This window comes from Vidua macroura, chromosome 5 (assembly GCF_024509145.1).
Source record: "Vidua macroura isolate BioBank_ID:100142 chromosome 5, ASM2450914v1, whole genome shotgun sequence".
In the NCBI taxonomy this organism is placed as follows: Eukaryota; Metazoa; Chordata; class Aves; order Passeriformes; family Viduidae; genus Vidua; species Vidua macroura.
In genome coordinates, this window is record NC_071575.1 from 31,068,217 (window position 1) to 31,095,862 (window position 27,646).

The 27,646-nt window shown below is 41.5% G+C and overlaps 1 protein-coding gene across 1 annotated transcript; it reads right to left on the reverse strand.

Annotated features, from left to right (window-relative positions):
* Positions 1-187: 187 nt before the first annotated feature.
* On the reverse strand, positions 188-25,748 carry TTLL12 (tubulin tyrosine ligase like 12). Its single transcript, XM_053977129.1, has 14 exons — positions 25,597-25,748; positions 18,778-18,953; positions 16,599-16,797; positions 15,254-15,413; positions 14,538-14,671; positions 11,874-11,950; positions 7,705-7,821; positions 7,385-7,579; positions 5,757-5,868; positions 4,757-4,908; positions 4,601-4,682; positions 4,120-4,188; positions 2,494-2,632; positions 188-688 (listed from the first exon to the last, which is right to left on the reverse strand). Exons 1-14 carry the CDS (start codon positions 25,714-25,716, stop codon positions 537-539), a joined length of 1,884 nt encoding a protein of 627 aa, XP_053833104.1. The 5' UTR covers positions 25,717-25,748; the 3' UTR covers positions 188-536.
* Positions 25,749-27,646: the final 1,898 nt, after the last annotated feature.

A 27,646-nucleotide genomic window follows, 5' to 3' on the forward strand; every position in this document is an offset into this window, starting at 1 on the left:
CTGCGGGGTTGGTTTTTCTCTTTTTAAATAAGGAAAATGGGAAGATCCATTATCTCTTTAGTCCCATTAACCCATAGTTCATTGCACTGAAATACCCTATTATTATATTATTTCCCACGCACCAGAATGTTTTAGATCTTTGAGTAGGAGGGGTAGATAAGAAAGGGACATACAAACCCCAACATGATTCAGTAAATTATAGTTTTAATGTTGACATAAGGAACTTGTGCAATGTTTCCCAGCAAGCAAGCACTCAGGCTACCTGAAAAACAAGTCCTACTCTGAGGTCTCCAATATTCAATAAACAAGACACTGTCAACACACAACAATGTCTTGCAGAAAGAACAAAAGCAAGATGAGGACAATGCAGACAAAGGGATTATCAATACAGTATATGGCATATTCTTCTGATACAAATTTTTTCCCCTGGTGATCAGTACAGGAAACAGTTGCATCAGCAGCTCATAGAACTGAAATATAAATCCTGCTGTTAAGCATATCTGAGAAGGAAATTGATGGAGTCATGTCTCCTGTGGTTAGACAATGCGTGTCACATGGCAGTTGTCTGTTTCATCCAGAAATAGGGTGCTGAAGACATCATTAAAAAAGGTAGGATGGTATTTGCAGGCTCTGTCACAGTCAGGATTAAAGTTCACTTCCAAGATCTGAGGCTGCATAATTCTTTTTCCTGTCAAGGCAAACACAAACATTGCTGCTTAATACAAGTTCTACAGAGATCCCAAATCACTGCTTGTCTTTAATCCAGAAATTATAGAAAATAATTGTGAAAAGCATCTTTTGTGACCCAAACTGCCAAGCCAGCAGGGTGTTTTTGTTTCACTGGGTTGGATTTTATTGGAGGGACAGAAGTATGTTCTACCATTATTATCTAGAGGACAATTATCCAACAGATTCTGCAACCACTGTGCTAATAATTCAATGTCTCCTCTGGAATGAGAATTTGCAGCCATTCAGTATGATCTCCCTGAATCAGCTATTTTGCTTGTCAGTCTCAAACATCTTCAAGAAAACTCTACTTCTCCTATCACATTTCAGTACCAACCTTGCTTTTTTAAACCTCCTAGGTATAGCAGTCCTATTCCTTTAACTGCAGCCACCCCCATCTGCCATTTCATGCCACTTGTAAAGGAAGTCAGGAAATTTAATTTTCTTTTAAAACTACATCAGTTCTGAATCAAAAACATTCTGTGCAGAGAAAACCACAGGATTTTGTTTCACATCTGGTGTTGAGATTGTTAAGTGAGGGAACAATCTTCTGATGGATAAATAAATCCTACTGTGCTTTGCACAGGAGCAACAAATCTCTTCGTCCACAGGCTGCCCACAGCTTTACAGCATTGCCACTGGCACCACCCCTCACCTTCAAAAGGCCAGGGACCTGTGCAGCTCGCGTCCAGCCAGCCATGTAATGTGAGGTTAGTTCTTTATTACAGCTGTTTTCCTCGATCTAGTATTGTTTGTGAGCTGCTTTGCTTATCCCATTCAGGACACCTCTGGGACAAGTGAAAGAGGATCCAGTGTGGATGCAGCAAGCCCTTGCTCCACCTCATCTAAGCAGCAAAGGCTCCATTTTATACCTCCTGTTTCTCAATCATTTCCCTCCATGAAAGCAACTCAATCTTCACAGAATGAGTCCCTGCAGCAGTGGCCATGGGGCACTCACCCAACACACAACATCTAATTGCTCTGCAGGCAAACCTGGGCACAGGCAATCAACTTCTGTGTCCCAGAGAGCCCAGTACCATAAGAAGAGGGTATGCTCAGCTCTCTTCAATACTCCTTGGCAGTTCTCTTTGTGTTGGTGCCTCTGCTATTTTTTTACCTCTACAAGAAACACCCTGTCTGGGTCAGGCACCTTTACAGAACATTTCTTAGCCTCCTAGTGAGATAACAGATTATTCAGTCTGTCTGGCAGACTTTGCTACCAGTCCTCCACAGCTGCCTGGAAGAAAGCTTCAAGGAGGCAGCCATGCTGTGGCACTAACATGAAGCAGCTTCATTCACATGTTCTTGCAGAGACTTGGTAACAGCTGAATGACAGCTCTGGGGATATCAACGGCATTAAATGGTGAATGTGGTCCCTTCCCTGCCATAGCAAGTCATTGTGCATTCAACACTGTTCCAAGCCTGGAAGCCACAGACAATTAAATGTCTCCAAGGTTTTCATAGACAGTTGGGTATTTCAGACATTTGTTTGGGGTTGTTGTGTGTGTGGTGGTTTGACTGGATTCTTTTGGTCCCCCCCCCCCCCCCGTTTTGCTCTGTTTTTCTCCAAACAGAGAACAACAGCAGCAGAGAAACAAGGATGCAGCCCAGCAGCTGGCAGCTGCCCCATCACTCCTGTTAAGCAGCATGGCAGACGCCATCCCCACAGATTTGCAACTTCAGGTGTTAGTGGGAGGCACAGAGAACAGACTTCTGAAAAGGTCCACAAACATAAACAATTCAACGTTCAAATAAAGAGCTTCTCACCATCTCTGCTGGTGTCCCACTTAAGCATCAAATCAATGGCATATATTGCTCTTGAAGATGGATAATCACAGATACCAAGAGGGGCAGGTTTAGATGTAGCAACTTGGAACAATTCAGCAAATGCCTTAAAAATACTTGCCTAATAACAGAAAAACCAGTGAATTCTGAATGAGCAGTGAGGTTCTATAAAAGCAACACACGTTTCTAATCACTTCATTCACACAGTGTTTTAAAGAGTTTGTATCAATTGCACTACACAACAAATGAAAATCTGCACAGTATAGGCTTCCAAATGTGCATTTACACCTAATGCCAACACAGAGAAAGAACTCAGCACCTGGCAATATCCATGGACTTTTCTGGGGAACCAATGAATACTACGGAAATCCTAAAAATAGTGCATTTAACATTAGAATTAACCCCCTTCTCAGGCATTATGCCAAGTATTGCACTTATGTGTAGTGGAAGGGAAAAAGAAAACCTAGGAGAGTTCTGTGAAGACCAGCAGTACATTTGTGAAATTCTGGCTTTTTTTCCCTGCCTATTCAGTTGTATTCTTGCTTTGTTTTGTTCTATTCTGCAATGAAAAATCTTCTACCCATTTATACCCCTAAGAAGGTTGGGGGGGGGGGGAATGGAAATCCTAAAAATGTATTACATAGGTATTTTGAAAAACAGTCAGATATCCAATCTGGAAGTGAAATAAACCAGGAAGAACACAGAGATGTGAGTTTTAGCATTGAATTTATGCTGCAGTGAACCATTCCCTCTATTTTCTCTACATTTTGGGTAACCTACAGGATGTATTTTGACATCTCTCTTTTCACTCCTTGTAGTCTCTTTCAGACCATTTAAAACCCTGTCATATTCTGAGTATCATCAATTGGATACAAGGGTCTAGTTAAAAACAAATGTGAATTAATTTAGGAAATCAAGTCACAGTTGGATAATTTATGCACTTCTGAATAAATATGCACATAGAAGGGCTCAGCTATCATTCACTCTGTTTCTTCCAGCTCCTAATAAGTATGGAAGAATGAAAAAATTCAGTTTTGTGCATGTTTCTGAACCAGCTCTTCACATTCAGCTTTTTCTTTCAAGCACGAATCACAGGAAAAATTAAAATCAATGAGAAAGCCCTCATCTGCCTTCATGTGTGTTTTATGGAACTGTAGTATCTGCAGCTTCCTTATTACAGTCAAAAGATGCCCTGGTACGAGAGCACCATCTGTGTTCTTGTGAAAATTCATCTGTGCAAGGAGCAGGGACAGGGCTCTGGCAAGGCTTCTAACACAGAGAAGCTGGGGCAGCAGCAGGAAGCTGCACTTGAGAGTAGTCAGGACTGGCTATATTGCTAAGTCCAACATAAAGAATTATCATAGTGTGATCATGAAGTAAAATTCTGAAATTATAAAACACAGTCCTCTAACAATCAAGTATTTGAGGGCAGATTACACAAAGTTCTGAAGTTAACATATAATCTCCTTTGTGACACTCATGAAATATGTCTTCTAAGAAAAAAAATCCTAACAACCCAAGACTTTTGGAAAAGCTGGTCTGCTGAGTAAAAAAAAACCCAAAACGGACAATAAACATTTACAAGAGAAAGAGGAGTTGCTGACTTACTTGTACTGTTGTCCAAGGATATTCAGGATATTGTTTTTCAAACAGAGGAATAAAGTCTTCACAGTGCACCTAAAACAGTTTAGTAACATCAAAGGCTGTCTTGATCAGGAATGACAAGAGAATGGAACATCAAATATATTTGCCATTCAGACAAATGCAAGTAGAGAACTAGGGAATTAAGACAACTCCTGAATACCTTCCTTGTTCCAGGATTTCTTGTTGTAAAAGATCACACTAAAGCTTTGACAATGACAAGCTGTCATTGTGGGTTCTGTTCAGAATGTAGGTTTGTATTACCTTAGATAACCACAGATGACTGGGGGAAAGAGTCTAGAAAAGTATTTGCTTAGGATTTCAGGGATTTTGAACACACTGCTGAAGTGGATGTGGAACAGACTATTTGCTAACAGCCACAGAGCAGGCACCAGAAGATTTTCTACCAACAGAAAGGCGAAGAGAGTCTTTTGGGCTGTTTGCTTACCTGTTTCAATGTCACACCAGGAGCGTAATTCATGACGGTGAAATGCTTCTCATAGTCATCCAAGTCATCAAGCGAAAACGCCCTAAGGAACAGAACAACCGCTCAGTTTAAGGGATCCAGCTGCAGCAGGTGCAGCCTGCAAGGGGAGATGAGCACCTGTTGGAGAAGCGCAGCCAGAACACGTCATAGCTGTAGAGCCACAGGGGCCGCACGGAGCGCAGCAGCACCACATAGCGCACGTCGAACTTCACTGGCCCCATGTCCTCACGCTCAAACAGCACCGGCTCCTCGATGTATTTGCACACCACCTACAGAACAGCACAGCATGTGGGACAGCTCAGGTGAAATGCAAGTGTCACTGCACCTCGGCTTAGGGCAGCCCTGCCTGCATTTCAGCTTTTCCTCACAAAGGTACACAAATGGACAGTGTTGCTTTTTGTCACACTCTGACTATGGGGTGTGGAAACATGGAGGCCAGGATGTTCTCATTTTTAAAAGTCACAGATTTCTAACTCTGGTGACCTTGTTGTTTTGCAACAATTGTGAAGCAATTCTGTGTGCATTTCTGTACCCGAGAAAACACATGCAGTCCACACGTCACCAACAAATGGCGCTGAAGCGAGCTCCAGGGCTCACACACTGAGGTACAGGTGGATGCAGCAGGGACACACTGAGGTACAGGTGGATGTGGCAAGGACACTGTGAGGTACAGGTGGGTGTGGCAGGCTCCCTGTAAAAAGCTCCATGATTTGTCTCTGGTTGGCAAAGGTGGTCCTTTGTGCCACTGAGCAGAGCAGTAACAACCAGCCAGGGGATAGAAGCAATAATGTTCCCAAAGTGATGAGCAATGCTAACTGTAGCCGATGTGTTTGCCTGCATGAGGACTGGCTTTACAGCAGCACCATGCTGGAGGTATCCTTTATTGTCAGGGATATTGTCAAGTTTTATTCTTTACATAAGACAACATCAGGCTCTGAGTTTGTAACTGCAACAATTGGAGTTTACCAATTTGCAACTGAATCTATTCTGAACTGTATGCTTATGGCCAGCATATGAATTTTGAAGAATAAATTTCCTTTGTATTTTCAGACCTCCTTCTACAAAGCAGTTTATTCAGCTCTGCTTTTTAGATCCCATTCAAACTATGCCCTCTCACCTTTGGGCTGCTTTCCCTGTGCCTGATGATACTGTTCAGGTTGTTGGTGATGTGGGTATCCAGGCTTCTGGCCAGGTTCCATGGTTTGCATATCCAGTGATTATCTTCTCCTCTGGGAGAGAAAGAGAGAGAGCAACACCTGTAAGTATCCACCTCTTTCATCTGGCTGAACATCCACTTGGCTTGATCCATGTCTTCTCCTGAAAAAAATACTTTATAAGTCTTTTATTAAAGACTTTTCTTGACAGCTGGGAGGAGTAGGTCTTAGGAGAGAAAAGGCAGCGGTACCTTTCACAAATATTTTTTTTTTCCAGTTCAGGCCTAACTCGGTCTCAGTGTTTATCTCCTTCTACTGCATCTGACTCCATCAAAAGGGGAAAATAACCCATCAACAGGACAACATCACCATGAATATGCACAAATCACAGTGTGGAATTGTTCTGTCAGGAGTCTGAGAATCTTCTGGCAGGGTAGTGTGCAATTTTCCAAACTGGTTCCCTACTGACACCTCCAAATCATTCACATGAAATGACACCAGAACTCATCTCTTTGGGAAGAAACCACACAGTGTCTCAGCAGTTCACACTACAGGAAAATAAAAACACACCACCATCGTCTCACTTTCTAGCACCCAGACACCTCCAGGGGCAAATTTCTTTGAGATATTCTTGAGAAAATCCAGCAATATGCTGGTTTTTCCATCTATCTTTCCAAGTCAGGACAGGGTGATGCTTGATGTCCTTTCCTCAACCTATTAAAGCACCATAAAGTGAGCTGAAGATAGCATTTAACTTCTGTTTGTTTGAAAATTCCTATCACCTCCTTCCCATTCCCTATATACACACTGCATGCACTGTCAGTCCTTGATGTTAAAAAGGAATTAAACCACCACACACTAGTGACATGTGGCAGGTGTGCTCTCTCCTGGTCAATACCAGTCCATAAGAGACTATGTATAGAAAATAATGGCCAAATGAAACACCTGGCACATGTCACTATAAGAAGTAAGCATCACCAAAGCAGCAACCTTTCAGCCAGAGTACTCCATGCCACACAGAAGAGCAGTAGCTAATGCTCTCTTTCTCTCTTACAAGAAGACAAATTGTAGTTTCCACTCACTTCAAGGCAGCTGCAGCAGCAGAAGTGTGGATTTAAACCCTAAAGCTCCACAACTGCTTCAGTCTAACACTAAAACTAAACTTTACTTTCATAACCTTACAGAACCCAAGTACTCTAAACATTTTCCACTCCGGCTTAAGTGCAAGAACAACTGCTACTGTCCCCTGGAAAAAAAATCCCACACTTGTTGCAAACACATTTTGAGGCTTTACATATCTGATAAATACAAGAGGCAAGATCCTGACTAGGAAAAGTGCCAAGGACTTCAACTCTATACTCAAATCACAGCAAAGTTTCTGGGTTTCAAACTGCATTGCTTAACTACTCTTACCTAAAATAAAAACCTAAAAAGCCCCTGTTTTTCAGGTAAAATTCACTTGAATATAAATGCAGCAAGAACTAACTCATGGTGGTACAACAGCTGCCAAGACCAAAATGTGGGCTCCTGGTCTTTGAAGAAAATGAGATCAAGACAGGACAAAACCTAAGGAAGAGGAAACACAAGTCACCTTCTGTCACGTTGCTGGAAGCAGCTGATGAACTGAGGCAATTCTGTCTGCAGGTTAAAAGTCCGAGGCAGCCACCTGGGCCCATCTGGTCCTCCAGCTCTTCTAGCAATGGATGCCAGGCAGTCTTTGACAGTCAGGAGGTTCTCACAGGGGAACTGATTCACCATTACCTCAGGCCTCTCCTCACTTAGCTTCCTACAAAGCAAACAAGTGCTTGGTGAAGGGGGAAGGTTGGGGGGGCCTTTGGGAACAGTTTTTATAGCAAGGAAATTTAAAAGGAAGTATTATCAGGGGAATAATGAATCCTATAATTAGTTAACCTATAATCTTTGAAGTGTGAGAAATTGTAGAGGATGTCTGCTTCTCCCTCGTTGTCTGTGAATACAAAACGCGGATGTGTCAGATTGTTGAGGACTTGCTGAATATCTGTGAAAACCCTAGAAGAAAGAAGCACATGAAAGAAGAAAAATGTCAGTTTAGTTCCTCAAACTGATCAAGTAATGCTTGAATAGAAAAAAAACTTTTATGTTTTTCCAGTATACACTCTCTGTGACAATTTCTTCTTGATCCACAAAAACAACGTAAATTGAAGTGGGATAGATTAAAAAATTGCGAGACATTACCTAAAAATTATCTATTTTGAGACAGAAATCTCAGAGGTAGTTTAGCTCTGACAGTTTAGCTTCATAAAATAACAGTTCAGAAGATGATGACTAAACCCCTGACAGAGAAGTAGTAACATGAATTCACTGTTCTACATGATATACCCAGAAGTGAGAGTGGCCTTGTGAATATCTTCACTCCTGAAAGAGCTGTAAAAATCAACCTGCTGTCATCCACATGAAAAAGTCATAGGAAATCCTGTCAGCTTAATTCTGTAGCTTCAGAAGATTATTTTTGTTTGTTCAGAATTGTAAATAACCCAAACATACAAAAGTAGGTACATTAGGTATATGCTGAGAATACACAAAACTTTGAGGCTTGATACAAATTCCCTCTCAACCCCATTTAAAATTACACAAAACCCTAACCCAAACGTGACAGACATTTCAGAATGTAACCAAGAATGAGGTAAGTTGTTGCGTTATCTTAGGAAATTTCCCCCTCAAATAAAACCAGTGACTTGGATACTAAAATAAGCAGATAGAAATATGATGGCTTTATAGCTTAAAGTGAGGCCACTTAATTCAGAATTCAGCATGTTAACTCAAAAAGCAAGACTGTTTTTTATATCATTCTCATGGTAAGGAAACATTTAAACAGAATAAAAAACCACTAAATTTTTCCATGGGAAACTACTGTATTCTTCCTCCTCTCCAGTTCTATTCTTATCAGTTGTTCTTACCAGTTCTATTCTTATCAGTTGGAGAACTTTCTTCTCCTTCTCCACTACTAATCAACTGGAAAATATATTCCCCTGTGAGACACTTCTCTAAAAAGATGAACTGCAGAAATAGCCCAGTCACAGGGGGAAATAAATTCTTTAAAAAGTAAAGTATGTAAGGTGCTTTGCATAGCTCCATGTGTGAGATATTATTTATTCTATTTATGCTGAAGCCTGTAACTGAGAGAGATGACTTCACTGTGGATAAAAGGAATCAGCCTGTTGAAAGAGGCTGTTGAAATCAGTCCTTCCTCACTGTTGCAGCAGAACAAAATTAGTATTTCCACAGAGTCCCACTAGCATTTTTTCCTGTAATTTGTGGCTGCTTGGCTTCTCCTTGTAAGTCTCCATACAAGGGGAAAGTGTAATACCAAATCTGATGTACTGGATCCACTACAAGTGCTGCCAAACCCGCAAGCTCCCCTAACATCCACTGCTTTGGAGCAACTGTTAGTCCTTGATGGAGCAAAAGGAAATCAAAGTGGTGACCTAAAGATAAAAGGCCAATTATACGATGCTGTAACAAAGTCCTGAAGCATCCAAAATCTCCACACAAATAGGCAAGAAAGAACACATGCAGCACAAAAACTACTAAAATTGAAGTTGTTCAGAAAATCCCAAATTGGTTCCTTACAAACACATCCTACAAGTCACCATCCTGCACAGACACAGTGCCAAAGCACTTAGGATTATGTATTTGAAGACTTGCTTAAAATGCAGCACAATAGGGGAGCTCAATCTAGCTTTAAGTGCAAGAACATCATTGCAATAAGATGAGGGAGGTTAAGATCTGAGAGGAAATAAGGCCATTTCATTTGTTCTAAGGTAATACACTGATAATACCACAAAAAGATACCGACAGGTAAGGAATGCACCAAGTCCCATTCTGGCTTTGGCAGAGGGCAGAACATCTACACTGCAATCCTGTAGTGTCAGCCAAGCTATTTTGGACCTTTCAGTCCAGTATCAGAGACACACTGAACTAATGAAGCCAGCTAACCATACCTCCCAAATGATGTTTTTTTTTCCCCTTGTCTCACTGAAGTCCTGGTAGGGATGCTATGAAGTCTGTGATTAAAGATAACATTCAGTGAAATTATACAAGTAAGATAAATATAGTTAGCTGTTACTTAACTTTAAACTCAAAATATTTAAAGCTAAGAAGCAGTTATGAATATCAGCTCCCACAGCACACAGCTGACAAGACCAACCAAAACAAAGATTTGCCTCGTAACAGCTCTTTGGATATTTTAAAACAGTAACTGATGTAGCTGAAGAGAAACATGAAAGAGAAGATCAAAAGAAAGAGAGATGATCAAGCCCAACACAAACTGGAAAGCCTTTCCCTAATAAATCAGTTTTTGAAGCATTTAGTTCTTTGATTCTTTTTTTCCATTCAGCAATCAGCCCAGCTGGATAGAACAATCTCCCTAGGGCAGCAGTTACTATGCTACAAGACCTAATTAAACCTATCATTTTGCTGTACAAACTACTTGTACTCCCCTGCTTTTCAGGGTTCAGGTATAACATTTATTTAATCTTCCACTCTCTGTCTTAGCTCTGCTTGGATACAAGATGACTAAGAATTTGTTCCAGGTTCTAAACCTTGCAACTTGATTTTCTTCTGAATCCCCTAAAACATTAGCAATCCACAAAGGAGAACACAAGCATTATTAACAGGCTACACTCATCTACCCAGCTCCAAGTGTTCCCATCTGTCTGCCCAGGGTGACAGCCCTAAAACCTTTAAAGGAGGCCAAGAGCACTGGAAGGCTGCAGCTCCCACTCAGTCATCTGGACTCTGAGATGCTGCTCTACCTGTGGAGGAACATTAGTACACAAAATTCAGAGCATGAGAAAGACCTTACAGTCTTCTGTCCAGATATGAACAGGATAAAGGAAAAGAGAGGGAAATCCTTAGGTGTACATTGACTGGGTGTGGATTAAATTCCTTAAAAGAAGAGCAGGAAGAATTTGATGTGTTTTGTCCTCCTTCCTTGCCTAATGTGAATGCCATTCATTTGAAATGTAAGATACAAACTAAAGAGGTAAGCAGTGAAAAATATATCAGTGTTTCCCAACATCCCCAGTATTGCTTTCTGCCTCTATCAGAATGCGTCTGCCTTTGACTCCTGTTTCTGAGTACATCAGATGAAAAATATCAGCTTTTACTTATCCTCACAGTCATGTAACCAGAGATTTCAACTACAAATGGAACCTTGACTATCACTGGGCAAGGTAACAAATGCCTCACCACAAGAGTGACTTTGATTTCAGTAGTTCTTCTCAAGTAAAGTTTGTCTAGGGAGTAACAAATCAACACAGGAAGCTGGTGTGTGAGTACACCTACCAAATACATTTAAGTGCCACTTTACAAATTAAGCAAAATGTTTCAAGCAAGAACTATGATCCCAGTGTCAGACTAAAACACCCTGGAGTGCAACTCACAACACATGCTAAGCAAGCGTTTATTTTTCTGGAATAAAATTAGTAACAAGGCAGCCTGGCCATGCAGCACCACTGTTTTTGCTCAAAAAAAGTCCCGTATCTTTCCAATGTTCTTCCAGCTTTCTTCTGAAATGGTTTCTCAGCATACAGTCCATTTTTGTAGCAAACACATGTCCAATTTAAAACATCCCAGGTTTTTTTATAGGATTTCTGTTTGGTAGTGCCATCTTAACAAGGGGAATAGTTTCATATAGTCACACAGCACAGAGCAACGCCTATGGACATACATGCTATAATGCAGAAGACAAGTCTTTAAGTGTCTCTTCTACACCTTAAATCATACTTAGTGAAAACAACATGTGTTAAAACATGATGCAACTTTTCTTTCACTCAGAAGGTGGCACTTGTTAAAAAAAAGAAACAAAAAACCAAAATAAATTTATTTTTTAGAAATTATGTAAGTGACAATTCATTCACTCTGAAGAATAAATTCAACAGGGGCAACTAGTAAATCAGAATCTTAGGCAAGTGGCTCCATATAAACCCACCTTTAATTTGCCTCTAATGTTCAAAGATGGAAAAGGCTGCTCAGCCTGAACACACTGCAAGTACTGCACATAATCCTGGTAAGAAAACATTTTGTTTGTGGATACGTACTTGAAAACTTTGTCTTTGGCATAAACTGGTGGATTTATCACTACTGGAAGTTTTTCCTTGTTTTCTGCTAAAATTGCCTACAAAACAGAAAACCACAAAAAGTTAATTCTAGGCAGAATGGAAGAGTCCATTGCATGTCTTACTCCATTCTCTTTGGTGCAAGTGAATTTCAGGAAAGTTACATTTTGACAATTCTATTATGTTGTGTACTATGCTGTTCAGAAAAAGAAAATCACTGCAAGACCAGAGGCAGAAGGAAATACTGAGTGTTAAAAGGAGTAAGAAGTAAGTCTTCAAGACCAGGGCACATCAACACTGCTGAATGACCCCGAGAAACTCTTGTTTCCTAAACATGAAAAAAAACACCAAACAACTCAAATGACAGCCAACCACATACAATGGAAGACAAAGTTGATGTATTTCCAACAAAATGGAAGACTGACCATTTAGTTGTGATGCTTTGTTACAGATGACTAAAAAATTATAGGAGGTTGGAAGCCAATTCTGCTCCTGTGAAAATGAGCAAAATGTTTTCTGCAGTCTTCAGCAGTAACCATGCTTGCAAAGTCTCTCCATCCTGTACAGCCCCCCTCTGACTGATAAAAGGAAATACACTTCTGCATCACTCCTGACACCCTGCAAAAGGAAGCAGCTCCCAGAAACACTGGGACAGGAGAAGTACATCTTGAGAAAGAAATGCAGCTGCTGCTGTGCAACAGCTTTTTGAATTCCAGCTGATCCAGACTGTCACAAGTTGCAGTGAGGTGTCTGTCCAGCCACAGATGCACCTCTTTACCTTTAAGGCTGGTATAGCAAAAAAATCCTACATAAGTGGAACGATAAACAAAAACACACTGGCAATCAAAGATCTTAGACAACACCTTCTAAAACAGACTGGGCAGGACAAATACAAAATAGTTCTTGTAGTCACCCAAGAAAAAGAAAGGAGCCTGTACTTTTAAGGTGAGAAGATTACAATTCTCAGAACAGTACCAGAGGATGCATTTTTTGCTGTGTTTTTAGCAGCTCAAACCCAGGGAGCTGTTGAAATCTCCCTAGTCCCATGAGATACTTCCTCCAACCCAGACATTTCATTAGAAGCTGCCTCCCCTGACACTTGTTTCTGCAATCATTGCCCCATCATCACCCACATCATCTAAGTTACTGCCTTTGTGGTCTGTGTTGGAAATCAGAATTAGGTAACAGAATAAAAAACAGGTATCAAAAAGTTAAGCCAAAATGTTGCTGTGATAACTCTCTCATTATTTTACATATAATGAGAACTGTCAGCAACATGGTATCATATCTTTCTAGCTGTGTCACCTTTGGTGTCTAGGGATATGGCGTGCCCTGAGCTACTCTTTGCTGGTCTGTCACCAGCTGAGACTTTCTTTTACTCTAGGATATCTAGCAGTAGATGAAAGTTCTGTTGGTTGGCTCTAGCATCAGTAGAGCTTTCATCTCTCCTCAACAGCTGAGGGGCAGAGAAAATGAAAAAAAAAAGCTACCTTGAAAACATGTTTTTAAGGTAGAGTGGTAAAGGAGGACACTGGACTCATTTGCCACACACAGTTCTTTAACTTGACTTGATCATACCAAAACAGAATTAAAACATGCAAAAAAGTTGCCTTGTCTGAGACCAAAGCACTTTTGCCAAGAGAATACACATAAGACAAACTCTGGGTGCATTCCTGTTCCTCTGTTAATGCAAAGTACAGCTCTTCCAAAAATCCAAAATCCAACCAACCAATCTGCCTTAGGTTACAAGACAGACTAGCCATTACGAGTGTACAACTTTATTTAGCAGATGCAGGTTAACTTCACTTCTGGCTACATATTGTTATTAACAAGCTGGATAGAGCATTTTCTGCCTCTCATCCATAAAGAAACAGAGAGTTGGGGTATAGATTCATCTTTAGAAGCTGTACTTTGAATGCTATTAGTAGCCAGTACAGCATCCTTATAGGTATCAGCTTACTCATTTTTCTAAGAGTTGAATCTCATGTAGACATTGCTCATGAAAAGGAGATTCCAAGCATTCATTTCACATCCTTAAAATATCCCAAACATTGATTTAAAAGGAAACAAACTGAATGACTACTTTATACGAATGCCATCAAATTAAAAACGTCTCTGCTCTAATATTTAATGCTTCTAAACCACAACATAGCCCAGTATCCAGTCTGAAAAATGCAACTTTTCTTAAAATAATAAAACAAATCTTTCTGTAATTCAAAACTGAACAGCAATGCTACAATAACAAATTCAATCAATAATCCTATTAGGCAATGTATCACATATTTACCTGGAAGATGGATGTTTCATATGTAGTACCTTGTAGTGTGCTTATAAAAAACACTATGCAATACAGCAATAAAATATTAAAACTTGTTTATGTTGCTCCAGTATTTAAAAACTTAGATATTATGCATAAGACATTTCTTGTCTCATTGTGCTTTGAATTGTTTTTTGGTTTTTGTTTTTTTTTTTTTTTTTTTTTTTTTTTTTTTTTTTTGTTTGGTTTTTTTTTTTTTTTTTATTTTAATGGCTGTTCTCTGAATCAGTCTTTAAAAAGAAGCAAAATTGGAATTCTTGCAATGCTTTTCTAGACACTGCCTCTTCTTAGAAGAGATAACATATGGAATTAACTTGTTAAAATCATACCTGGTAATGCTCATCTGGTGGCTCTGGAGTAAAACAGCTGACATCCAACACTTCAGTAGGCACCCAAGGTAACAAAACACACTTCCTGATCAGGCAATCCATCTCCCCATAAGCATAATCACGAGTGACTTCATCTGCAGCAAAAGCAGAAGAACCTTTAGGAACTGCCTTTCATTTCCCACTGAAAATCTTCAAATTACAGCTGTACAGTCAACACCAGCACAACTTCTGTTATTTAAATGAAAAATTAGAGGTAATTAAAGAAACATGATAAAAGGATTTAGGATGTTTATTTTCTCCACTTGATGGAGGCATAGGGTGGCCCCTGATTAAGATTACAGGAATAAATCATTGGCCTGGTGTTTCCCAACTTTCAGAGCCTTTCTGACTCAAAGCTATAAACACAGATTTTAAAGAATTTTTTTTAAACCCCTCAGATGACTGAATTTGCAGTTTCACTAACATAGTGATGCAAGATTTGAATTCACTGTCAATAAAACAATAGCAACATTTTTGGACTGGTAAAAGGTCTCTACCCTAAAATGCAGAAATACCAGACAGAGAGAACTTTTATATTTGACAATGTTACAAGAATGCAGCCATTTTGGTCCTGAAACACTTGTTCTACTGTGAAATGCTCAATGATTTTGTAAGAACTGGCCCATTTTCTATTGCAAGCATTAAAGAAAGCCCCAGCTCCTCAGACACACACTTACCACCAGTTTCAAGATCTCTCAAAGGCCAGAGAACCGTGTAAGCAATTTGCTGAGGCACATAAAACAGAGGTGCAGCTACAAAACTCGGCTGGTCTGAATGCTGAATGCGTGATCCAAATTCATCCATGATGTACCAGACAGGAACCTTCTCCTCTGCAGTCTGTATGAACAGAGGGAGACATCTTGCACACACGGACTGCAGGAAAAGCTCCGTGAGACAGAGTCACTGGCAGAACCCCTACACCACTTCTCAGATTCCTGCTTCAGCCTCCTCTTTCTTGTGCTACTGCTATTGCCTACCAGACCCGCCACTTCCCTGAACCAAACCAGCTGCTTAAGACAGCTAAACCAGCAGAAGGCTGCTTGATAGGATTAGTTTTCCTTCAGTTTCTCTCAGACTTAATCAGCTAAAAAGTGTTTGAAGTTTAGGAGTGACGGAGAGCAACACTGCCACCTGCAACAGCTGGCTGCGAGTGTTGAGGCTGCAGCATCAAAGCGCCCCTTCCTGCAACACTCGTCATGAAAAAATCCTGCATGAGAAAATAAACTTTAAATTGCTTGGTAGCACTACTGTGGTCTTTTTATGGAGGCAGAAATGGAACAGAGAGACTAGACTTGACATATTTCCCAGAAAAATGAACAGAAGACAAGTTAAACTACAGGTTGAATTGTCTTCTGGAAAATCACTTTCCAAGTGGTAAAACAGATAATTCCATTTCACTCACAAGCTATTCATGACAAATTGAGAAACAAAGAGTTAGGATAGAAAGACTCAGAGATATGTTCAGATTTCCCTTTCATTTAAGGTAAAAGTCACAATGAATCTTCTTCTAAGGGATTTTTCCGACCTGATTCTACTGTGAGTTAAATTTGAGCTTAAACGATAAAGATGACCAGTCCAGAGAACAATCTCAAGACCCTGAGGTAATAGGGGCAGTCTGCTCATGCTCTCACTGCTCAAGGCTAGCCCTGCCCATTCTGCAGGGGCTGAGGCCAAAGAATTCACCTTTCTCCTCTTTAATTCTTTAATTCAAAAGACCCAAAAAACCCTTGAAGCTCCACTGCAAACCCTACAATAGGGTTTTCACCTGCACCCCAAGGGCTGTATTCCCTCAAAAATGGCATGTGTGCTCTTGAAGGTGCTTGAAGGCTCAAGACATGCTGGTACAGTGTTGAAGGACTACAGAGGGCAGGGTGACCAAATCTGGTGTGGTCTTACCCACACACCCTAAAAGTAGCATCTGCTCTCCTTCCAATTGGAAGGAATGCCTGTAAGGATCTTTGTTAACATTCATGTATTGGAACACATCCAGCCCAAAATTTTTAGCATCCCGTAGAGTCTTACCCCTTGAGAGAGCTGGTAGGTCTGGCTGTACTTCCACATTTCCTGCAGCACCTGCTCGATGCTGCCCTCATCTGGGACCTCTCCGTGGAAGGGGATGCCCATGAGGTTGGCCATCCTGTGCAGCAGGCCGGGCACGTGGCGCAGCTGGTGCCGCGCGTGCTCCGCACGGTATGTCCAGGCGTGGTCGATGAGGAACACACTGCAGGAGAGTTTGGGTGCTGTTAACCCCAGGACTCTCTCACACACAGAGATACATGCTCTGAACAAAAGCTGTGCTTCACTGGAGATGGTGTGATAGCTAATCTGCTCTTTGACTTACAAAGTCACTCCCAGAACACACACTGTGGCATTGCAGGGCAGGAGCACTTTCCAGCAGTAATTTACACTCTGGTTTTGCGCTAGAAAGTTTATGGTGCATTACTGAGCATTTCCATGAAAATAAGGAGCAGATAAAGAACACACACTCAGTTTGTGAGCTTATTCCCTTTAAAAGCCAAGAACACAAATGCCTTCCCTTTTTATCACTATTAACTCTACTGCATCAACCTGATATTCTTGCCTTAATCAGGAAAACAATACACTGTTTTGAAAAATTACTTGAGGATCTTGTTAGCCACAGGGTTTGTGACATCCACTGTCATCTGTAAAGCCAGGTGGAGAAGTCTGATCATCAGAAGCCTGTATATGCTAAAAGAAAATGAGCAATAAATTTTGATAGTTTCTATTTGTTTTGTCTGATTTTTTCTTTGCGTGGGGGTGAAGTGTGTCACAAAATTATTTTTAGAAAAAAATGCATTGCTTAAAACAATTACAATCTAACCCAAAATAAAACCATACATATCTGGCACAGCTTCCCTTGACAAGTTTAACCCTTGCTTAGGCTGCATGACTTTTAGAAAAAAACACAGTTTTTCAAACAGAAGGGTTCTTCACATTTGGTTATATAATTGGACTGAACCAATACAGAGAAAAATCCCAATTCTACTTGCTAGCAAAATCCCCAAACCACACAAAAAACCCTCCACAACACCCATATTTCAGAAAGCTAAAAACATGTCAGCTGTCACATAAGGCAAATATGGTTGAACAATTATTGTATCTCAGACTCCACATACACATGAAACCTCATTTAATTTTAAAATTAAAGGCTCCAGAGAATGCTAAGGTCAAGCTCTTCCAAAATGTTAGCAAACAGGTGTGTTGGTGTTCTGCTCCCATACTCACACCTGAATGCTGCAAGGAAGCCCAAGATTATCACAGGAGCTTGTTTTGAACTTGATAATTTGAGCGCATTCTCAGATTTAGAAAGGTGATTACTTAGGTTAAGGCAGGGATATAAAGGCACATACCTATGATTCTTTGTTGGTTTTACTCATTAAGCCAAATTAAAATTTTTAGGTTTTGCATGTTTACCCAAGATCTAAAAAGTATGAAAGGTCTCACAGAAGTTTTACAGAACTGAGCAGAATTGAATTTAGATCTCCAGCAGAGATTACTTAACCTCACGGCTTTTTATTAATTTATGACGAATACCCTGTTCTATGTTTGAAACCAGTGAGAATGCAAAAAGCAGTACTATAATATAAAGTTATTTCTTACAAAACTTTATACTGGTTTTATAGAAGCCTCCTAGTCTTATATTCATGACAGATAAGCTGATTTGTAAGCAATAGAACAGTAATTTGATACATTCAATTCCACATGCATGCACAGGACCACTCTTGAATTACACTTTAGCCAACTGAAGGAAATGTAAGCTCACAGAATATCACTGTGAGTACCTTTTTGGCATGAGATTTGTGAAGATCACAAGTATTTCTTTAGTTTTTTTTTCCCCACAGGCACACAGTCTTGCAGATACAAAGGTTTGCTTTATTTCTGCAGAAATCATTGCAAGGTTGTCTTTTCCTTATTTTCTCCCTGAGTTTACTAAAACAAATTTCTAAGTATCTTCCTGCATGATTTAAAAAGGAACTACATTAAGATATTTGCACTCCCAGTACCCTTTGCAAGGTGTGCTTCACAGCATGCATCTTTCCTCAAACATGCAGCTATGTCTTAGAGTTGGAAAAGAGGATTTCTGAATAGAATCCAACAAGTCTCAGAGCAAACTGTCAGTATTACTTTAATGTTTCACACTACTCAAAGACTGAACACTATTCTCAAAATCACAACTCACCTATTGGGATTGGAGGCTTGAAGTCCATTTTCATTTGTTACAATAACTTTGAAACAAGGTCCATTTCCAGGATTTGGTTTCTTTTTAAATTCTTCTTCCATTTCTTCATCAACTTCTTCCTCCTCATCCACCTCTTCTACTTGCATTACTCCAAAGTAGTCACCAGCATCAAATATCTGAGATGGAAAGTGCATAAAATATCATGCAACTGGATAAGGCAGCACCCTGATATGCACAATGCAACACCTGCAGACATTTCTTCCCTGTAATCTGATTTAAAATGGCATTTTTAACTTAAGAAATGAATGAACAACAGTATTTATTCTTTCACACTTTAACAGAGCTGTTTGGGAAGTTTCTTTTAATTAATGTTGGTAGGAAACTTTGTTGGTTTCTTTGGCACAAACAGGTCTACTAATGATTGTCTATCAGTTTAACGACTCATTAAGAATTTTAGCGGCTGAAAACAGAATATCTTTGCTCAACCTTTGCTAAAATCAGTAATTTAAGACCTGCAAAACTGAGTGTTACCCAGGCTCCACAACCATACTGAAGTACATTTAGGTCCCTGAAGAAAAAGAGCTTTTCCCAATTGAGTTCTGAACCAGTTAAGAAATCTCAGCCTGTTTCCATCTCTCTTCTTTCCCTATAAAAGGAACTATCAGTGTTCACTCACCCCCAGGTAAATTGGGAGATTCCTTGTACTGCTATATATAAAGTTAAGTTTCATACACTTATCTCTACTAAGGTGCTGAAAGGGGTTTGTTTACATTTTTGCCTACTCTGGATGCAGTAACTTCATCTAGAACATACAAAAATGAGGGCACTCACCGCACAAGGCTCCCTTGCCAAACAGTGGGCTTGCATATCTGGCAGAACCAAGACCTTGCAGACAACTTTCATCATTTCAAAATTAACATATGCTTTTAGGAAGACAAAAATAGGTAAAGTCTCAAAAGACCATTGAAAATTTCCAGAGAGAATTATTTTGCTAGAATCACTCACACACTACCTAATAAACCACGCATGGGCAGACAAATCCTCTGCCTCAATCTAATTTGACTAAAAAGTAGCAGGGAGGGTGTGGATATTCTCAGTTCAGTCAGAGAGTTTTTCTCTAAAAGAGAGGGTTTTTCTAACCAGGTGAGAGCCTGGGAAGCAGTTGGGAAAGAATGTAAACAATTCTCTAATCTATCTTGCTGTTCACATTGTTTATAGATATGTTCTGCCATCATGCGTCATTCACTGCACACCAATGGTGTGAGATGTTTTTACTTTAAGACCAATGAAATTAATCTGCACGATGTTCTCTATATTTTGCATTTGAAATAAATCAGTTAATTCTCTTTGCCTTCTAACTTGGAGTCATTCTGTTCCCATCCTGCTCAACAGTGACATCAGGGAGAAAGGTCTAAAGTGTGAGCTCTGGAGATGCTGGTTCAACACTCCAAACCTGCAATGGTTCAACACAGAGCCTGCAATGCCACATTATTGAAAATCATTACTTCTATATATTGACAACTTCTTAGCTGTAAAATGCCAGTGGCAGCAACAAGCTTTCATTTATTCAGGTGAGAGTTTCTATAGGACAATTATTTTTGCTGGGCCTCAACAGGAGGGTGAGGAAATCAACTCCACAATTGTGAAGAAAGGCCACCTAGAAAAAGCAGACAGCTGCTCAAAGAGGGAGTGTCCACCATTACAGGGAGGAAGTCAGCAGGAGAACAACAGCTACTTCTCATCTTAAGCCACAGTTCACAGAGCAGATCCAAGTGGAGAAGTATCTGAAATTCCCTTCTGAGGAACAGGGAATGGAATTTTCCTCTGGGATGGCAGAAGCCAAGGAGAGGGGGCCATTAGTGGATAAAAAATCATAGAATGTCTTGGGTTAGATGACCTTAAAAGATCATCTCAGTTCCATCCCTGCTGCCATGGGCAGGGATGCCTTCCAGATGCTAACAATAGCTAACGGCTATTAGCTGTTATTAGCACACAGTTTCTTAGCTAAATGCTAAGGAGATGCTAACAGTATGTTGGCTAACATACTTACATATGCATTTTTTAGGGTAAAGAAAATCACTCTGCAAACAAACTTACTAGAGATTAAAACCACACCTATTTAAAAAAAATCAGAAAGTTTCTTTCACTTCAGCAGGTATCAAATAGAAGTTCCAATTTATTTTGTTTTCCAGTTGCTAGAAGAGGATAGCATTAATCAGTAGTAAGCAGTATCAAAACCTCCTGCTGTTCCAATAGTAGCCTCCAATGCCTTTTTAAATCTCTGCATGGTTGCTTTGAAAATTTGTAGTTATTGAAATCCATGTAGCTGCAGGCAGGTCCCAGCAAAAGGAAGAGCCCTTCCTTGTGCTCACAACTAATTTTTGTCAGGTTGGCTCCCACCTGGGTGAACTCCCTGGTCTGGTCCAGGACACAAATACTAATCCCAGCCCATGGCAGCCAGCAAGAGCAGTGTGCCAGGAAACATGTTCCAGTCTTCCCTGAAGTGACACGTCAGTGCTCCTGCCTGGATCAAGAGCCACCCTCAACAACCTCATTAGGCAGCAAAGAAGCGCCAGGGAGTCATCAGAAAATGAAAAGTATAAGTGTGACTCAGGGGAGCCACTTGACATGCGCTGCAGTGTGGCACTGTGTGTGTTTGCCACACTTGGCTTTTGCCTTAAGGAGTTTGTGAGAGGGGGATAGGAGGGGAGCCAGCGGCTGACTCAGCTTCAGTCTTCCCTCACGACAGGCTCCACCCGTTTACCAAACACCCACAATGAATATCAAGTTCCTCCACAACACTAAGGGGAAGCTGTTGTATTTATTTTAGTTTTTGTATTAAATATCATCTCAAGACTGAAAAATGAAGGGATTCCAAATGCTCTAAGCCAAAGTTTTGATCTTTGACAAATTATCAGATACATGAGGCTGTAGCAGTTGCATTTAGCAAAAAAATCTCCACTTTTAATACCTTTACAGAATTATGCTTAATGAAAAATGTCTCCTAGAGAATTTATAATCATGTCAAAGTGAACTATGTTTATTCCTCACCCAAAGCAAATCACACTTCTCACAGCAGCAGCAGCTCAAGACCACCTTAATCAGTGGCTTTTTGTGACGGTTTTGTTGTTTTTTAAACTCATAATTGATAATACCAGCAGTTCAGCAGATCACTGGTAGGTTTGGCAGAAGCACTTTGTTGTCAGTGTGGATACACAGATAGTTTTGTGTCTCCTCTCTTCCTCCCTCCCTTTCAGCCAGGCAGTCACACTGAACCTATTAACGCAGCAGCTCCATTAAGGGAATCTTAAGTAAGCTCCTTAAGCAAAAACCAGTTGGATAAGATCACACCACCAATCTGAAAAGTAATCTCTGGCTTGAAGCAGAACAGGCAGAGCTCACGTGAAGCATTCCACCAGAGTAACCAATAACCTCTAGACAGCAAAAGGGTACCAACACATTCCAGTGGCACAACTGCTTCCAAGCAAAACATGTTTGGGCAAAATCCCTTCTTCATGTTGAGGTGCAGTTCCAACCTAACCAACCCCAAAAAACCAAAGAACTTGATACCAAAGCAGGCACATGTCATGGCAATTACCACACAGGCATCTCCAGCAAATTCTTTTAAGGCACACTGCAAACTGCTTTGAAGGGCACAGGTAACCTCTGAGCAACAGGCTGCCCTCCACTGCTCTGGAAAATAAAGTCGAGCAGTATAATCGTGCTGCATTCCTTCTAGTAATTAATTAAGAGCCTCCATTTCTAACTGGGATGAAACTCTAAGCAGTCTTTTGCCAGCAACACCTGAGGGCTACAAAAATTCTTCCTGCAATACAGAGAAGCCTGCAAAATAACTTAGTGTATGGCTGGAATATAGAAAGAAAAGATTAAGAATAAAATTAGATGCAGGCACTGTATTTTCCAGGCTTATAAACACACTATACACAGTTTATCCAACAGCGTAAGAAACAACCACTACACTAGAAACAATTTTAGCACTTACAGTGAACGATCACACATGCTTATATTTTATTTTTTCAAGTTTCTGCCAGAAACACAAAAAGAATTTCTTCCCAACAGATGCTGAATGCTAAATGCAAAACGAATAAATAAAGGCAGGTTTACCAATCTAGCAGTTATACCATGTTTTGAATGAGCAATCCAATTACATAATGCTCTCAGCAGGAAACCTGCTCCAGCAGATCCCAAGGTAAATGAAAAAAAACCCCAAACCCTCCACTTCTCAGAGGCTTTGGTGTACACAGTGGAGGGAGGGTGCATTCACTCTGTATGTTGAAATACCTGTGACAGTGTTGGAGAACAGCTGCTTGGGCTGGGTTCTAGACGTATTGATGCAAGAGATATTTTTATCTGTACTACACATGCAAATTTTTCAAGTTCTATGCTTGAAAGTTTTAATCTTTGCAGCAGGTTAGGACAAATGAAAATTCCTCCCATTTAACACATGTAACAAGGAAACTCATCCTATGCTCTATGTTGCCCAGGGGTTTTGCCCCCTGAGTTATACTTCATTACCTAAATTCCCAAAACTATTTCACCCCCTCACCTCCTTTTCTTTCTTTACTGCTGCTCCTCCAGCCATTCTGCATGGTCCTTTTCTAAGTAAGGTCCCGTAGCTCTGTCTCTACCTCCTCAAGAGGTTATCCCAGTCCACACCACTCCTCACAGTAACTTTTCCTGGACAACCCAATCTTCTCAATACCCTTTTGCCCTTCTTCTCAACAAAACCCAGAAGCTGCAGCAGCAGAGAAAAGCACTCTCAGCAGCTTTATCTTCCAAAACTCACTGAAATAATTAAGTCTCTTTTCCCACACACACTGGAACATTTAGTACAGAAGAGCCTGCTCAGCCACTACTGCAAGTAAAATGAAGCAGCAGGAGCAGTCTGCTACCTTAGGGCACGTGCTTTCTTCCTTCTGCCTTTCTTCATCCCAGCCTCCTTAAAAACATCAGCACCACGGATCTCTTCTCACTCTACTGTCTTACCTTCTCAGTGTTACACCCTCCCTGCAAAACTGGTAACAAGCAAGGATTTCAGCCATAGGTCACAAATCTCAAGTCTGCATTAGGTCACAGCACAGACTGTTTGCTACCTCCAGCTTCATATTGGCACGTGGAAACACAACAGGTCTCAACTTTGAGTTTCCTTGGCAGCTTTATACTGCCTTCTGTTCCATCCTTTTCCAGGACATCCCTTCTCATACCCCACTACCTAAGCAGAGCAGCAGATATTTCTGCTCCAAGTCCCTTGCATGAATACTTACTGAGGGGGGTGTAATTCCACAAGGAATTTGTGACTGGGCATATGCTTGAGATAATATAGATTTTCTGTAATCTTCTCTGTAATAAACACATATTCCTGTTATTAACAGTATACAAAACAGATTGAAAGCAGCAGGAATGTATTCAGATCCTTCCTGACTATGAACACTCATATCATGACTTGCAATCTTTTTCTCCTATCCCTACTTGGAAGCTGAGATGGGGAAAAGAAGCACTCAGGTTATTAGAAATTACTTTACCTGTACACAGGTGTTAAACTGCAGTTCCCTCACCTTCCCTACCATCCTATACGATCTGTTCAAACTTCTCACCCCATCTCACCCATTTCTTCACTGCTTATCCTGCCTTCCAGCAAACCACTAGTTGCTTTCTCCCCTTATCAGATCTCTTTCTCTCCCCAGGACTAGAAGTTCACCTCATTCATATTTTCTTCTCTAGGTAGACTCCCCCAGACTCCCTCAAGCACTCTTAACTCTCCAGACAAAAGGCTTTGGGTTACATCTCTTTCCTGCCTCAGTTCCTTGTTCTTTTACTCACACAAATCAAAGACAGCTTTCCTCATCACTGAGGCTAGGCTGCAGATGTGCAAACCGAAAAAACATTCTAAATACAACCTGTGTCTTTACAATCTGTTTAAAATCACTCCATTTCTTGTCTTTGTTTCTCTTCCCCTTCTCATCACAAAGCTCCAGGAAGCAAGCAGATGGCTGCTACAAAGGTAAAAAGGGATACTCCACCCTGCAGTGTGCCTCTGCCTCCACACTCCCTCTAGTTCAGGGCCAGGGGTCAGCTTCACCTGAAGAAAACTGCCCCAGCCAGGTAACCCATGCACACATGAGACGTGCTGGCTGAGCTCTGCACACCTGTAAGTAACTGACCGCAGGGCAGATCTGTGTGGAAGTGAACTGGAAAAAAAAATTAAAAATCAGGCAAAAGCCAATCCAAACCATAATGGATTAAGATATGACAACATCCTGAGTCTAACACTACTACCGTTGCTGTTTTTTCTTAATTCTCTTTGGAATAAGAAGCTGAAGGGTTGAGGACACTGTCCTGCATTTGCCCGGGACAGAGTTAATTTTTTTCTTAGTAGCTGGTAGAGTGCTGTGTTTTTTTTTCAGATTCACCACCTCTCTCCAGTACTGTATCTCTAGTTACCAGGGTTTCCAAAAGCTTCCAAACTTCACGCCGACAACAAAAAGACGTAATCAGATATGCACAATACACTTGACGTCTTTTACAGCCCCGATCTGCAGTCTCGGTAACACAACCCGCACCGTGCCTTTCCCACTGTCCCCTGCTAAGCAACACCGTGACTCTCCTCTCTTCTTCACCCAGGGCTGCAGGGGCTGCCCTCAGCACGGCTCTCCACGGCCACGTCTCACGGCCTCCGCTCGCCCTCATCTCGGGGCTGCTCCTTCAGCGCCGCTCGCCCCCGGCTCGGGGCTGCCCTTCGGGGCTGCGCCCTCAGCGCCGCTCTCCCATGCGGAGCCGCCCACAGCGCCGCTCACCCACCTCTCCGCGCAGTTTGCGGCTCAGGCACTCCCAGTATTGCGTGGGGACCCGCGATGCGCGGAGCGCAGCCCCGTGCAGGGCCACGAAAGCCGCCAGAACCTCCTCACCCTCTCTCGCCATGGCCGAGCCGGAATGCGCCGGGCGGGGCCGAGGGCGGGCGGGGAGGCGGGAGCGGCGCTCGGGGCGGTCCCGGAGCTGCGGGGGGGTGCGGGCCTGGAACGGGGCGAGGGCCGGGGGCCCGGGAGTTCAGGGCCGGTTTCAGATACTCGAGGAGAAGGGGCCTGAGGAGGCTTCAGTCTGCTGAGCAGATGCTGGTTCTGCTTCTCTTTTGTTCTTCTCCTGCCCCTGCCCTTGAGCGTTAATAACATTCACAGTAGCATTCGTGGTGCAGTGCTGGCCACAAGATGTTTTTTATTTTCCCAGTGTTTTAGGGACTCTTGTGGAAGGCCCCAGCCATATCCCCTGAAGTGGGTCACGGGTGGGGTATGAGGCATGGCAGGCACTGGTTGCTGGCCACAGCAGTGGGAATTGCTTTCTCTGAGTTGTAATGCTTAGAAAAAACATAGTGTCAATCATTTATTGAAATAAAGCTTTTTTATTTTGAACGTTGACATGGGAATTTTAACATGTAGGCAAGTCTTAAATATCTGTCAGTACAAGAGAGAGTGTGTTTTTTGTAAGCATCTGTAGCAGAGTGCTGGCTTCCCAGTTCTTTCCTTGGATGGCTTCGAAGAGATTTCTGAGAAAGTCTCTTCCTTCCAAGATTTTGTGGGGAATAGCCTAAACCAGTTTAACCTGAGGCTTTTTAAACATTACTGGTAGCTTTGGTCTTGCCTCAGGTATGGTTATAAAGCTCCAAGAGCAAAGCCAGGTGTCTGACACTGCTCCCAGCACAGATCAGGGCTTTGCTGTGCTCGCTGCTGCTGCTGGGAGCACCCACATTGCTCCCTCTGCAGATTATCTGCTCCACAGACCGTGCAAATTCCTTTTCCTGCCAGCCCATCCTCAAATCAAGGATTCAACTACAGTGCTGCTTGGGCTGGCAGTGCAGCACTGTGTTGGGAGGGGCGTCCTACAGCTCTGGAAATAGTCAAGTCCAAGAAATTGGATCTAGTGGCTGCTCAAGAAAGCCTCACTTTCACAGACTACAGTCAGTGGAGAACGTGCCATGTTGAAGAAACACCTCTTTGCTCTCTGCCCTGTCTAGTGTTGCTGGACTGGTGTTCTCTGTAACTACAGAGTAGCATCAATCCCTTTCTCCACATAATCACAGAATTATTCAGGAAGAAGGTCTATAAACTAAAGGGCTACAATAAGTTGGCCGGGCAGAGAGAGAGTAGAAAAAGATTATAAATGGTGCCTACGTGCTGTAACTATACATCAGCACTCAGCAGCTGAGGATCTAACTCAAATCTTCAGGCTGGATATTTGAATAGTAAATGCAGGCAAATTTTCCTCTTTGCCTGAGACTGTGTCTGCCCCACCATGTGCTGTGTTACCACATTTCCTCAGCATAAAGGCTCCACTAGGATGGCTCTAAGGAGACCTCCCTGATTAAACACCAGAAGATCAAAAAATAGTTGGATTTCCAGTGTTCCCACCGTGCTACCCTGAGTTTGAGCGTATTTTTTCTAATATTGTGGTTTGGGAAAAGAAGATGTCTATGGTGTTGATCTTGCCCTAGTATTGTAAAATGTGGAGATTTGACCACTTACTAGTAGTCCTCCTGGGGACCTTGCTTACTGAAAAGGCCGCTCTTCCCTCACTTCTTTGTCATGTTATATAGTTAACTCAAATCTTTTACTTACCTTAAAAAAAAAAAAAAAAAATCAGTATTTTTCCTTAAACAGGTGTTGGTTTAACTGATTACACATCCACTGATCTTGGGTTCCATACCATGGCTACTCTCCCTGTAATTCTAACTTCGGCCATACTTCTATACTGTAATGTATCATCTTACTCTTATCTAGACCCTTCATGGTCTCCCGAGAATCCCATTAGTCTAACAGTTGCCCCAAGGGGCTGTTAGGGGGAATTCTCTTTGCTTTGG

Coding starts and splice junctions, on each gene's coding strand:
- TTLL12 (XM_053977129.1), bottom strand. CDS start 25,716: ATGGCGAGAGAGGGTGAGGAGGTTCTGGCGGCTTTCGTGGCCCTGCAC. Junction 18,954..25,596: donor GCCGCAAACTGCGCGGAGAG/GTGGGTGAGCGG, acceptor TTTCCATCTCAG/ATATTTGATGCTGGTGACTA. Junction 689..2,493: donor GTGGGACACCAGCAGAGATG/GTGAGAAGCTCT, acceptor TTGCCTTGACAG/GAAAAAGAATTATGCAGCCT.